Raw genomic sequence first — 15357 nt, forward strand, 5'->3', positions numbered from 1 at the left:
CCCTTTTAAAGTCTCATTGAAGCTGCCCTTGAGGGAATGTTCTTTTGTGTGCATCTGAATGGCCAAACTTGACCCCGGCAATCTTGTGACACCAGTGGAGGCGTAATGCACACATACATGGAAGAACGGGTCCACACATACCGAACTCTCAGCCAGGAAAACTGGTTCAAGAGCAGCATTAACACTTTGCTGGTCTAGAACCCAGAACTGCTCACGTCAGGGGCTGCGGGTGAGATTATCATCTCCAACAAGACCAACTAAAACTAGCACCTAGGTTCATGTTGGTGGTAAGTACTTGTGATCACGCTTGTGTGTGTGTGCAAATACACAGTATAAAGAATGTAGACACAATATGAAACAACTGTTTTCACAGCAACTTATGAAAAATCTCCCATCCTCATGTGCATACTAAGACACATTTACTCTTCCTTTGTCTGCCCTTCTAACTGTGTAGCTAATGTCACCACCACTCAGATCAGCACCATCACAAAGACAGGCTCTTCATCTTTATATGTTTTTATCTTTAAGACAAAAGCTTCCTGATGTGCTGGTAACCCTGTGTAGTTGTCTTCAACTGTCAACTGCACCCCCACTCTGCGTAACAGCAGATGATAATCGTCACTTGAATATTTTCTGCAAAGCTTTGATTGCCTACATGTTTTTCACATGATAGAAAAACGTGAGATTCCTCAAGACAGTTTACTGTAGTTGGCACATAAAACACTGACAGTTACTGGACCATTACATAGGGATGAAAATTGGATATAAATGTAATCTGTCTAACCACCATTGTCTGATTTCTATGACAACATCCTCTTGCAGCAAGAAGTACAACCCTGTATTTCCCACCTTCCTCAGATTTGTTTTTGAATATTCTTTAAAAAATCTCAATATAATACATCATACATCCAATTTAAGCCATTTTAAAATCATTTTTTTCCCCGATGAATGTCATAATTACAAACAACTGCTCAATCATGGAGAAAATCAGAAACAGATAACTTTTTCTCCAGTATTTCATGGAAATAATGCAAGTCTCATAGCCTCCACTTACAACAATCTACAGCAAATTACATGCAGTGTAAACTCCATCTGGCCTGGAAAGGCGGTTAGCATGCTTATTAACAGACAGGCTGAGTGCTAGTTTACTGCTTGGAAATCAATCATGCTGTGGATACAGATGGGAAATAGAGATGATACACCAGTTAGTCCTGTACACTCTCAAGGCTTATGTGGTGCCACATGGTCATACTGCATCATATGGACATGGAGAGATGCAACTTATTGTTTTATGTCATTTAAAGGAATTCCAGGATTTAAGAATTATTTATTATTTCATAGCAATCCAGGAATACATGAATGCATATATCCATTGTGCAATTATTTGCTATGCAGACCTTCATGACTATTCCTACCTCAACTGACAATCCTGTTTATTTTGCCTGGTGTTTTACTCACATTTATTACTCACAATAAGTAGGTGGATTCTGTGTCCTATATACAACTAAAGTATGAATTTGGGGATTCAGTAGTGAAGAATATTAATCAATTATAATTGCACAGAGAAACATAAAAGGGACACTGAAGATAACACTCTGGGAAAACAATGTCATTGTCTAAGGACAAGATTAGATTTAATTTAATTACTCACCCTTTATGGCTAAAGTATTCAATCACACTGTAACAGTATAGAGCAAAAGATAGAATCCCACTGGCAGGCCAATGAGGTTAAAGTGAAATACAGACTGTGCTCTGTGCCTCCTACAATGACACTGGCTGCCTCTGATAATATCCATTTCTGTAGTTTAATTAAATCCGATGGTCTTCCTATCAGCAAGCTAGATTTCAATGAGTTGTGAAAATGGTTTCTAGACTCCTAATCGAAGAAGAGTGACAGAGATGGGATGATAAGGCGACTGTGAGTCTGCTATGCAGATTGCATTAGTTTTCAACTGGCAATGTTTAAGATATTTATTGAGGCGCAATCTAAGCTTAATCTAAAGCGTGTCCCTTATCATGAGAAATTAATCAGGCAGAACAGATGGGGAGGAATAACAAGACTATTCCAAATGGATGTCAGTCCCCTTGGCTCCAACGGGCCAAGTGTTCACTGATAATAGGGAAAAGATAATAATGTGATGATGATGATGGAAGCAAGAGGAGAATTCTTGCCCCTGGATATATCAGCAGCACAGAAGCAAGAACTATTTACACATGCAGATACAGGTAGATAAGCATGCTGCAGACAGATGGACATAAAGTTACAGACTCATACAGACCTGCTGTTCATATTTCTGTCTGAGTACATCAAGTTGCTGGGAGAACTCTTTGGCCTGGTTCTCCCTGAGGGACTTGGAGCGGATCAGGTCCTCCTCCACCTTCTCCATCTGAAGCCATGAAAGAAAACATTAAACATTCAAATTACATACAGTGTAAAATGCTTGTGTAAAAAGTTCAAAAACATAGAAATGCACACAAAATGTCATATTTTAACACTAGTTTTAGTTCATGGATGTATATTCAGGACAATAAATGTAATGCATGCAGAACCTGCAAAATACACCATGCATCTGCAGCAGGGTGATGCTGCTCTTATATTTTTCATTCAATTAAAATTAATGAACTGGCACTGGGAAGAAATATAATTAACACATTATGTGTGATCTAACTGTAATGATATTATAGTAACAGCACATCAATATATTAACCTATACATCAAAGTTTTATATTAAATTCAACATTAAATATGTAATACCAGTAGTTCACAGTCATTCATATATTTACAGGTGCAAGAAAATAACTGCAAGTAAAAGAGGCGCAGTTAGAACTAAGAAAGTCATAAGCTTCTAGATCTTTGTGGATGTTGTTGTTTTTCTGGAAAAAAAGGGGATTTGACAATATTTCCGCTATTTAACTCAACTTCCTTTGCACCCTACCACTTTCATATTTTCTGTTCAGGTGACGATAATCAACAACAATTGAAAATGTAATTTACTGAAACGCCTCTGTATCTGGGCTATGCTGTGTGTAATGCTCAGGAAATGCTAAATGTGTTTTGATTAATCCATTTAAAATGCTGAAGCCTCCTTTGAACTATGCATGCAACAGAGATTTGATTCCGTATGGTGCTTCTTTTTTTCTTTTTTTTTTTCTAACCAAAATAGGGCAGACTCTTTCCTTTAAGAGCGGTCTAAAAGTGGGATGCTGATTTCAAAATGAGAGAAAGATAGACAGAGGAAGGGAGTGATACAGATAATCCATTTAGATATAACACCATCTGCAGACAGAGGGAGGACGAAAATGATGAGAAGAAAGATGGAAGGATGAAAAAAATAGAGTAAAAGCTTCTTTTGAAGTACTTTCTGTAACATTAAAGCCTTAGCAGGAGAACGTGATGGAGTGATGCACAAGTGGGGTGGAGAGAAGTAGGGGAGAGAGAAAGAGGGAGAGAGGAGGACAGGGATGCAGAAGAGACTGCTCCCCTCTCCAGTGGCTTTGATGTGGGCTGAGGATAAAGTCAGATTGGAGATTGGGATGCCAGGGGCTCAATGGGGAAAGAAGGAGCGAGCAAGAGGATGGAAGGATGAGAACAGGAGAAAAGAGTAGGAGGAAGAAAAGGTAAAATATAGCAATATAGATATTTTCCAAGCACTGAAAAAAGAAGATATCACTTTCTGCCCAAGTTTTAAAAAAGTGGCCCCGCATTCAAGAAGCAGGAACAATGAAGAAAGTAAACCAAGGTTGTCTGTCGGCATCCTATGAAAGCTCACAAAGTGCACTCACAGTTTTGTGAGTGATTCTATAGAGGTCAAAGGCAAACAGCACAATTTATCTCTTTTGTCATTACAACAACCATTTCAAAAAATAAGTCTGGGGGTATAATGGATGCTCTGTGTGCCCACAAACATCCAAGCATAAATTTGACTCCCACACAAACAACATTTTCTTACACTACATGTGCCAACAACATACTGATTAGCTGAAAAACTTCACTAATCAGCGACTAAAACTTGCTAATCTTCCTAACATGCATCCCTGTAAAACATTCAGGACCACACTCAGTGCTGCCTTGTCAATACAGCACACGCACAAAGTATAGCCATAAAATGCTTAACAAAAACGCCTATAGCCAAACTGACTTGTAAGACAGCATCAGAAGTTTCGAGATGAGTGCGTATTGATTGGTGAACTCTCCCAATAAGCAGCAGCCCACGCGGTGTGGAGGGCTGATCCTGAGGCTGGCCTGATGTACTAATTAGCCTGGTTGCTTAATGTGTGCGACCCATTCTCCATTGAAACCTGACCAGCCCACGTCATGCCTAATGAAAGGAAGTGAGGTCAATGTGTGATAGCGGAGAAATTAATGCACCTGCTTAACGAGCAGGATTATAAATCATTTCAATCATTTGGAATGACTAAATGATTGAAAATGGCCTGGGGATAATTATGTTCTTGGCTCTTACATATAGATTTCTTCAGTATAAGAGCAGTTAAAAGGTGCCAGAGAAGAGAAAGACCCATGATAGGATGTAGGACGGCCTAATGGTGCAAATCATTAGACAGCAGGAGCGAGGGGAGAGGGAGTGCAACAGAGAGAGAAAGACATACGGAGGAATTCAAGCACAGCCAGCGTGGCGCCCTATTGCATCTGTGGTCAAGCTGTGTCTCTGCAACTACAAAATGTGTGTGTGTGTGTGTCTGCATTGTCTTGGTTACTGCCTGTCAAACAGCTCACTCCCTTTGTGGTACAGCAAATATGGAAAGGGGTGTAAGTGTGTATGTGCATATGCGTCTATCTTTGGCACACAACAGAAAACACAAAAAAGGCACCAGACTAATGTGCAGTATGTGCATGAATATTACAGACTGACTGGATGTACATAATGTTTACATATAACAGAAAACAGGCGTGCACAGACGGCGTTAACAACTTGCATTGTACATTCAATGTGTGGTGCTTTTTATGCATGTACGGTATGCACGTGTGTGAGTGTATTGTACGTGTATATCAGACCTGGAGTTTCATGTCGGCGTAGGCCTTCTCAGAGCTGAGCTCCACCTGTTTCTTGAACTGCTCCAGTGCCATATCTGCCTGCTGGATCTGCTGCCTTTGGCTCTCCCTGGCTCTGTCCAACTGGCTCTCCATCTCCCTTCAAACCAAACACACACACACACACACATACACACACAAATGAATATATGGAGCCATAGAAAAGCAATTGCAGACCAGAAAGCCAGAAATACTTTGTTAAGAAAGTAAGGAAGTGAACATTATTTTTATAGAACCTTTCAAAATAGTAGTTATAGAGTGATTTCAAGAAGGAAGAAAAGTAAGAGAGAAAATAGAGGATGGATGTAGAAGTGTATGTCAAAAAGAAACCGCCTGTTCTATCGGCACACGAGGCATGAGGCTTGGTTATTAATCTGGTGCTACCTCTTGATATCAACCAGAACAATCTACTGCACACAACAAAAAGACAACCTCTTCACATGTTGAATGGCATCTTAGCACACCGTTTGTTATCTCTCTCACCACTTTATCATATAATGTAGAGAATGTAGGAAAGTCATTTTTAGCATACAGTTCTACAGTATCTATCTACTCACTTAACACACTATCAACTTTGTGTGTGTGTGTGTGTGTGTGTGTGTGTGTGTGTGTGTGTGTGTCTTCCATGCAGGTATGCTGCTGCTACTGCTGGCAAATGTCAGGTCACAGAGTTGCAAGCAGAGTGGATTGACAGGCATACTGAGAGGGACAGCCTCATGCTGAGAGCTGTCAAGAGCCCAACCAGGAGGCCCAGCCACAACATCATATACAGCCATACCAAGCAGCAGTCAAGCCCAACCCACAGAGGGTGTGTGTGCCACAGGGTGGATGGATAGAGTGCAGAAAGAGTGATGGAGCTAGTAGGAAGAGTAAAAAGATGTTATTTTTGTAAACCACCTGAGAGTTTACATGTTGCGATGTATAGTAAGAAAGTGTTCACGTAGTAATGTCCTACACTTACGCTTTCAGATTTACATATTTTTCGGTCAGGAAAATAAAGAAGACACAAAATGAATTGAAAAAATATGCAAAAACTAAACTAAAGAAACAGGGAAAAAAAGAGTTACGCGTTTGACTTGAGGTTCAACTGAAGAATTTTTTAACATGATTTTAAGATTAAAAAGATTAATCATTGACAAGCCTATTATGATTCCTTCTTAAGATCACTATTGTGACGAGTAAACACTGTAGACATGCTTAATGACACACATGATTTGTTTCTGACTTGGACACAGACTTGACAGTGAACAATCCTGTCAGCATGTGCTCACAATTGACATGTTTTATCAGCTCCAAGTGTTTGTCAGATGATATTCATATTGGATTCGCAATGTTAGAAGTTAACAGAAGTCCTGCATGCAGCTGAGAACTTGTTGCTGAAATACAAACTAATATCTGGATAATATTACTGTTTTAAATGTTTACTGTATATCATTAAGTGATGTATTACTTGTAATAATAAAATTCAAATCATACATACATCAACACATAGACCATTACTTAAGTCTTAACATATAATATACTTTTAACATAGTAGAGGCCCCTGGTAACTAAGTTTATTTTAATTAAATTTGTAGTCATCCTGAATGCTGTTCTATGATATTTATAGTACAAATCCATATCCTGTATATAGTTGGATACATAAGCAAAAATTACATTGCCAGATTTTTTAAATAAACATTTTTCAAGTTCTCTCTGTGAGCACAGAAAGAATTAATTTAGTACCCAACCAAATTTGAATAACTCAAATACAATGCATGTCTTGTGATGAATACTTAAAAAATATTTTAAAAAATGACTCACTTACAGCTACATTGAAGATAACTTTAAGAAAATGGGATTGTTGGATGAAAAATGCATGCTTTTAGACTAAGGACAACAAAACAGGCTGTTTTCTATTATACTTCATCAGACATTTATACAAAACTCCATTAAAATAAGATGAATCAGATGAACTTTGGTACTCCTGTCCCTGCTACTCATGTATAATACACTGCAATAATGTTAGGGATGCACCTCACTGAAAATAGGAGAGCGTGTACTGATGAAATTTTAACAAAAGTTGGAACTGAATGTGCAACTGTTCAGCTCTGAACTAAAACAACATGCAGCACTTTTTCTAGTCAGCAAAGACACATCTGCCGTCACTTCAAGTTCACTGCAGCAGCCAATGAAATCCAAGACCCTTTTCCTGACTAATGAACAAAGACGATGATGCTGGGGAGAGAATAAGACTGGCTGTGCTTGTTTTTTTTTTTTTTCCCCACAGTGTGTGGTATGTACAGTACTGTGTGTATGCGTGACTGTGTCAGTGCGTTTTTCTCCTGGTCCCTTGTAAATAATATTCTAACAGTGTATGGATAATTATTCCCCGTGGACAGACAAGCAGGAGGACGAAGGAATTTTTGGCCAGTGGGTGAGACTTTAAACCAATTAGAAATACAACTACTGGTAATTTACAGCAGGCACACAACAGGCGCTGGGGGAGGACTAACACGCTGAGAAAGAGGGAGTACTGTCGAGATTGTGTGTGTGTGTACGTACCAGGTAGCACTATGAACATGCAACTGTGTGCGCACATGCACTTACAGAAACACACACATCCTAGGGAAAAAAAAAAAAATATATATATATATATATACACATATATATATATATATATATATATATATAGTCAGTGCCTGCTCACACACACATTCACAAAGTTAACATTTTTGTTGAATGATTAATCACTTCCCATAGTCAAAGCAACAACTTTAAGTGTTTATAAGGATAGAACACTGAATGAAAAAACAGAAACAGAGAAAGACAGAGGAGATAAAAACAGCAAAAGGAGGCAATAAAAAAAGCAAAGAACAGAAGCTGAGGACTGAAAAAGGAATGTGCAAGCTTTCTCTCCTCTTTATAGTGTTCTGTCTCTTTGTAATTTTGGTCTCTCTCATGTCGGACATCAAACGACAAAGAAATTGTTTTTTTTTCCCTCTCCCAATTTTGTGTACTCTGTAATTATTAATCAGTCTGGTTGCATGACTGCCTTCCGGGCTCAGACAGACACAAAGGATATGTGCAGAGGCTAAGATGGAAAAAGACAGAAAGAGGAAAGAGAGAGGAAGATGGAAAAGAGGATGTCACAGAAATAGCAAGTTTTTTAAACTTCCAAGGCAGAGCAGAAATGAATTGGGGAGTGTGTCTCGCTTGAGAGACGACGGAACGCGCGTGTGTGTGTGTGTGTGTGTGTGTGTGTGTGTGTGTGTGTGTGTGTGTGTGTACGGGTGTACGCACGTGCAAGTATATGGGCCTTTGTTCATGAGCCACAGTCCCAAACTCTGTGTGTGAGTGACAACTCTACTCAAGGAAGGCACTGTGACAAAGTTGGAGCTGGCTGCTGGGCCTATCCCTCTAAGGATACACTGAAAGATTCACTGCCGCTAAATTTCAAGTATGTGACAGATTGAAACATATTATGCTCTAAAGCTGAGGAGAGCAGGTAAACACATGGCACCTTCAGTGATTCCTGGGAGAATAACTGTGTGTGTGTGTGTGTGTGTGTGTGTATGTATGTGTGTGTGTGTGTGTGTGTGTGTGTGTCTCTGAATGCGTGTGGTCACTAGAGCGGTAGACAGCATGTCACCATCAATAACAGAGCGATGAGGGTGAGATGAGAGGACAGAGAAAAAGAGTCAGGGAGGCCTGGCAGGGAGAAACAGAGAGGGAAAGGAAGGAGAGGGGTGCCAGCGCCAGGGCGGCCGGTTGGCTTTAAATGGATCTCTGGTCAGAAAAGTGGAAGGAGAGGAGGCTCAAATTAAAGATGTGCCTTCTCTAAAGAGGAAGTCCTCTCATCCCTCAACGGCTGTTTAAAGGGGAGGAAGAGAGGGAGGCAAGGAGAGAGGAGTGTGTGTGCTAGAGAGGGTGAAGGAGCTTCCGCCATCCAGCCGCCTGGCAGACAGGAGGGCTGCAGGGATGCCGGCGTTTTCCGGACTACCCTGACCACACAATGCCACGTGCCGCCTGTGTGCAAGTGTACACCACATGGTAGATATAAAGAGACAGGAAACTTCCTGTATATAAACATTCACATACAATTAATACAAGAACACACATTAAAGTCAGTGCACACAAGAAGCAACTCTAATTGTTTTATGCAAATATTCTTTTCATGTAAGCAGAGTATTTAAGAATTGTATGGGCAGTGATGTGGGTGGAGCAGCGCATGGAAAAGACTGACAAAACAGACTAGAATGCACACTTGCATGTGGATGCCTCTGGTCTCTCGTATAAAAAGACAGAGAGCGAGAGTGTGTGCACGCGCGGTGTGTGTGCAAGTGCATGCGAGTGCCCGCGCATCTGCGTCTGTGAGCTCATCCAAACGGAATGATAACGAATCCACAGACACATCAAAGGGGCCTGGAAAAAAAGAGAGAGCACATAAAAAGAGAGAAAATGCAAAACTGAAATATTCAGCGCCCTCTGAAGAAAAAATAAAACAGGCTTGGTTTTCATCCGCATCCCCAGAGAAAGAGAAAGGGAGAGAAAAAAGACAGAGACACAGAATAAGAGACAGACCACAAATAAGTGAACACAAAAGAGAGACAGCACAAGGGCAAGAAAATATTAAAGACAGAGAGAGAAAGAGTTGAAAAGAGAAGAGTAGAAAACAGAATTATTGAGCTTGATGGTTTTAAAACTGCCTACAAATGTGGCCTGTTTATAAACAGCATTTCTCAACAAGATAAGAAAGAAAATGGCCACATACACATAAAGAAGGAGGCTGCATTATTAGTATCCTTCACAGAAACACACATCAATACACAGTCATCTAGGTTCTTGCAGGGAACCGTTTTTTCTTCAGCTAGCATTGCTACCCACTTCTTTAAAAAGAAGTTAGCATTACACAGTTGAGGATTCTTAAATCAAGCTTCACCTTTACAATCATGCTCCTCCCTGTGCTTTACCGTATTTTTTTAGTATTTATACCTGCCCTAAAGATTTATTTTCAGTGAGAGTTCGAGTATAGTGTTAGCCACAGATCAGTGGACTCTGCAGAGGGAAAAAGGCTTAGTGCCTTGCTCAGACATTGGTGGACATGACAGATGACATTTCAATTAATCTTTACAAATTGCCTTCAACAAAGCTTATGGACTCCCATCAACACTGGGGACGACAACCAGTGACTTCTCCTCGCACTAGTTAGTGTGTCTTACCTCAAAGCCGACTAAACACCCTAAGGAGAGAGAAGGATAAAAAGGAATCTGGTGCGGCCCAGGCTGACAGTACCACTATGTGGGTGGATAAACATGTGGGAGGGACAGAACAAAAAGACACAACACATGTCTGTGTTATACTTCAAAATGGCTCTGGAGTTCAGTTAATTTCACCCTGGGAAAATTTAACAGATATTTCATATTTCTACACAACTCTTTGCTGCTTCAGTACAGTTCTGACATGGTGAAATATGGATATTATCTATTGTTTGTATAAATACAACTCAAACTACAGCTTCAATCTTGGGGCAACAATGTGGGTTTGGGTTTGGGTCAAAGGAGAAAGGAGAGGAGAGGAGAGGAGAGGAGAGGAGAGAACTTGCCCATGACATGGTTTGAAAGTGGTTTTCTTGGCTTTGCTGTGCATTTAGATGCTATTTGGCTTCATGAATTATGCAGATTACAGCATAATATGCTAAATCAACTAGGCACAAGTCCCTAAAGTAAACATACTGTATTTACATATCCCAAACATTATACAATGGAAAATGAAGCTGGAAGGTTTTTAATGAAACAATGAAAGCCCTAAAGACAACCCATCCAGATTGAGTTGTTTCAGAGCATGAACTAACTGAGCCTGCTTTGGTATAAATTCATACTGTCAGTAAATATTTGTAAGTGAGCTGGCTTACTGTGAAAATGTCAAATTTAGTTATGTGTGACAATCATGTAGGCATGGCAAGATATTTAACACCATTACAGCATGATATGAAAATGTCAAAATATCAATCAGATATTTTTCAGAGATTTTTTAGAGCAGAAACTCATTATCTGCTTCATTATCTATCAATTTAATTCAATATTCGAAAAGACAAGAGAAGCTTTCGCTCTACAGTGTTAGACATTACTGCAATGATACAAGCTGGTAAGCTTCGCACTACACCCCTGCAAACTTTGAAACCTGAAAACTAAAAGAAATGGCTACAAATCAGTGTTTAATCACTGATGATGGGGATGAAGTGAGAGTATCTGAGATTGTAATTGTCATTTAACTCAGAGAACCCTGACTATCGGACACAGTTAAAAAGTTCTTTACAATTTTCCTTTTGTCAGGTCTGTGGTATTGAACTGGTGCTTAACCCATCTCTATCCTCCGCTTTCAGTGTAGTTGCCATGGGAGTAAATATTGAGCCCTGGTGAAGCTTTTCAATATTCAGGATCCATACCTCCACCTGCTCCTGCACCTCAATACTAACTGGGGTTGCAGGCTGTGTAGCCTCTGCTCAGCTACCCCTGGTCCCTCTCTGGACCACCACCCCTACTTCCCTCCATCCTTTCTGTCATGGGAGAGGAATGCTGAGAAAGATAAGACCACTTCAAAGACACACACAGATATAGGGTATGCATGAAGTAACATGAAAGAACATATTGGATGCACCCTATACCTTTAAGAGTAGAGGGGTTCTATCTCATGCAAGCATGTGGGCATGCATGCACAGACACTAAGAAAACACAACACAATGAGACACACAGTTAATTATCTGCCAAAAATCACTGTTTTCACTTCTCAAGGTCTCAAAAACATAACCTAGCTTGATGGTGTGATGTGAGAGAAGTCTGATGTGTACACACAAAAAAAGGAAAAAACAGGACTACAGCAACAAACTTTAAATTAAGGATAAACTATATTACTGAGAGGGTGCAGGAGTTAGTGTAAATTCTACACACCATGACACATACCATCCATGACAGCGTGAGTGTGCGCAGTGGTTTGGACAGGCGCTCACACAGCCAGTGTGCAGACACTCATAAAGGCAAGCACACTTTCCCTCCAGCTACTTACAGTAGACGGCGCTTCTGCCACTCCAGACTGTAAACGATCAAACTGAGAAGAAGTTACTGCTGAGACACAGTCAGAGTTTCTACAACCCTGCTCCACACCTAAGCAGCCACATGGTTTTGATAAAGCCAGCTGGGTGCCAAGCGGCAGGAAGGAGGAATGGAATGGTATGGAGGACAGCGTGGAAAAAAAACATGACAGCCTCTTCATGGAGAGAGAAATACAGTAATCTAGAAATAGACTGACTGTTTCTCTACTTTAACCATTCAGGTGGTTTTCTGATGTTTTTAAATTGTGATTTTGGAGGTCATTGTTGCAAAAGCAGGCAAGCTGTTCCCCAGATGAGCTCCCTCTATCTTTTTTTTCTCCCTCTGTAGTGCATCTCTCAATCTGTATGCTAATGCCCTGTAATGATCTGAGGCATGATGGGATGAAAGAAGAAGAGAGGAACTTGTTCTCCGCACAGCTTTGTAGTGCTTTCTGTTGTTGTTGCTATAGTAACACAGACATGGAACTGAAATTGACGCAGCAATGCTTATTTGCATGGCAGGACAGGGGTTTTTTTTTACACTGGAAAGAAAGAGTGGGTGCAAACCACGGAAAGAAATGGGTGTGGATAACATTCATGTATGCTACATATGGACAACAATAATCAGAACAGACAACACATTCATTGTCAGCTGTCCTACTCTACACAGACGAAATAAAATATACAATCTATATAAATTGTTATTAATAGGTCTATGCTGATAAACTTTTAACAGTAAATTGGATGCACGCACAAATACATGTCATAACTAAGTGCACATACCACACAGTATCTGGCATATGGAGAACATACTGAGCAGTTCTACTTGTTTAATTTTATCACCTATCCACTCATCTTCACACACACAAACATACACACACACCCCTGCGTGCGGTTTTGCTTTGACTTTGAAGTTCTCCTGGATCGCCTTTAAAGGCCGTCAATGTTGCCACGGCAGCAAGCAGGTAGCAGACATCAGACTGCTTAGTGTGTGTGTGTGTGTGTGTGTGTGATTGTCTGTGTGTGTGTGTGTGCATGTGAAGCCTGAGCACTTAATTAGCTAAGAGCCCGATGGGCCACTTGCTGTTTCTCAGTGTTTAACACTAAACGACTGGCTCGTTACTGATACTAACAACAAGGATAATTTATGCACAAATGGATCTGTCTGCTGTGTTTAAGCTTGTCCTCTGCTGCCGGGCTGACAATGACGAGCACAAACAATAAGCAGGCACAACCATCAATGTCCCTTTGCGATCTTTACGCTGAATACTAAACGCCACAAAACTGCAAAATTTGTTTTCATGTTGTTTCACATTGAGAGAAATACAAATGGCACAGTAATGGTGACCATGTTCTACAGCTACACAAAAATGATTTATCCTCATTTTCAGAGGCCGCTGAAGATACAAAGTGCCTTGGGCTATTCATGAGTATATAAAAAAAGCAAATACAGCCACGCTCAGTTCTTTTCAATCCACTGCATCTCAGTTGCTATTATATTGTGACAAACATTTGAAAATCTCTCAGGGGGGTGATGGCACTGTGACTAGCCTGGGCAATGTATGGCTGGAACTGGAGATGATGTTGTAGAATGTGTTCAATTGTGCAGAACACACTCTACTTTGACCAGGGAAACTAATCTGCTTGTGACCAAGTAATGCGTTTCTGTATGGGATTAATTACCCAGTGGAATGCACTGACTGGCTGACTGGTTGGTTGGCTGATTGGCTGGAGTCTGCAGAAGTCTAGGCTGTCAGTAGAGTGTGTTTGTGTAGTACTGGAGGAAGGAAGTGATAGGGCTAAAGAGTGAGAGCACTAATAATTATCCAAACTGCAAAAGATGGACAAGCCGGCAGAAGTGGCACAATTATCATTATCTGAATTATTACTTTGTTAATCATATTATTCCTGTAATAATCCAATGGGGGCTGAAAAAGCATTTAGTAGCATAAAACATCTTTTTCACAGCTTATACTTTCACATGTGACAAGTATAGGTGTTATTAGTAATGTGATGGCTGCCTTCCATCTAAGTGAGCCAGTCTTGGGGTCCTGGTAGTGCGCATGCCACCTCATCATAATGACTTACTGGGAAACTTGATGGAACTAAACAACACTACTGCCGTTAGTTACACATGCATGTTTTCTGAAAGGTTGAAAGGTGACCTTAAAGTAGAATGTATTGATTTTTTGGGCACTGCGGGACAGCGGAACACACCATTGCTTACTTACACATCCAGAAGACAAAAAGCGATATCAATATTCAACTGAAGTCATGTCTCTGGCCACCTGACAATATTCACTTGATTTATCTCTGGTCTTGTCTCCAACAGCTCTTGAGGGAAATATCTAACTCTTGGGCTGTTGAATGCTTCACGACTGTCTCCAGCCAGCCACTAACTCATTTCCACTGTGCAGGAAGTATATTGTGCATTTATTGAGATCTTTTGCTGACAACACATGCCTGCTGTGGCTAGAGAAGGGACAGATAGAGCGGTGAGCCACTGAAACCAAAACAAAGTGCTGAAAGGAACTAAAATGATCTGTAGATCTGAAGGGAACTTCAGAATTGGGTTATAACAGTCTGAGGGTCCATCATTAAGGACAATCTCTGTCATATTAAACAGTAATTTGAGTAATTTGAACTGTTGTAAAAATATTGATAGAGCAGCATCTTAAATTCATCTCTCCTATTGTGTAACATCACTATAATACTCTTGTATATTCCTATTGCAACTCATGATAGTTTTCTTTATTTAATATTCAATTTATACTGTATGACTTTCAATATCGCACATTAAGAGCTACTTGTATTTTTCTTACATGACTCTCAGTTTATTATTGTAGGGACTGTTAGATTTTTATAGAAGGATTAGGTTTGGTAGTTTTCTTCAAGACAACGCAAATGCCTGTTACATGTGAAGCTCTGATCTGTAAGACTTCTCATCACAGTTTCCAGGCTCTCAACTCTAACAGTGCTACTCAGAGTTATAAAAAAAGATCAAAGAGAGTGTGCAAGGGTTGGCTTGTTAAAGCCAAACTCCACCTTAAATCAGAATTCATACACACTGCTCTTATGATCAAAGACTTAAGTCAGTAGACATAAACAACTCTCTACAGTTTGAAGCCACCAAGTCAAGGCTAAAATGTGTGATACTAATAATTGTAAAATAAATATCATGCTTCACTAACATTATATATGTTGGAAATTTCATGACCAAAGGGGGTAAATTTCATTG

General features: G+C 40.1%; 1 protein-coding gene across 1 annotated transcript in view; it reads right to left on the reverse strand.

Annotated features, from left to right (window-relative positions):
• Positions 1-15357, reverse strand: part of cep112 (centrosomal protein 112) — a 99183-nt gene that overhangs the window by 49165 nt on the left and 34661 nt on the right. The window contains exons 17-18 of the mRNA XM_022752538.1: positions 5015-5150; positions 2280-2387 (exon numbers count right to left, since the gene is read on the reverse strand). Of these exons, the coding sequence (XP_022608259.1) occupies positions 2280-2387; positions 5015-5150 (244 nt within the window). The remainder of the gene's footprint in view (positions 1-2279; positions 2388-5014; positions 5151-15357) is intronic.

Source organism: Seriola dumerili, unplaced genomic scaffold (assembly GCF_002260705.1).
Source record: "Seriola dumerili isolate Sdu_G_001 unplaced genomic scaffold, Sdu_1.0 BDQW01000169.1, whole genome shotgun sequence".
NCBI lineage: Eukaryota > Metazoa > Chordata > Actinopteri > Carangiformes > Carangidae > Seriola > Seriola dumerili.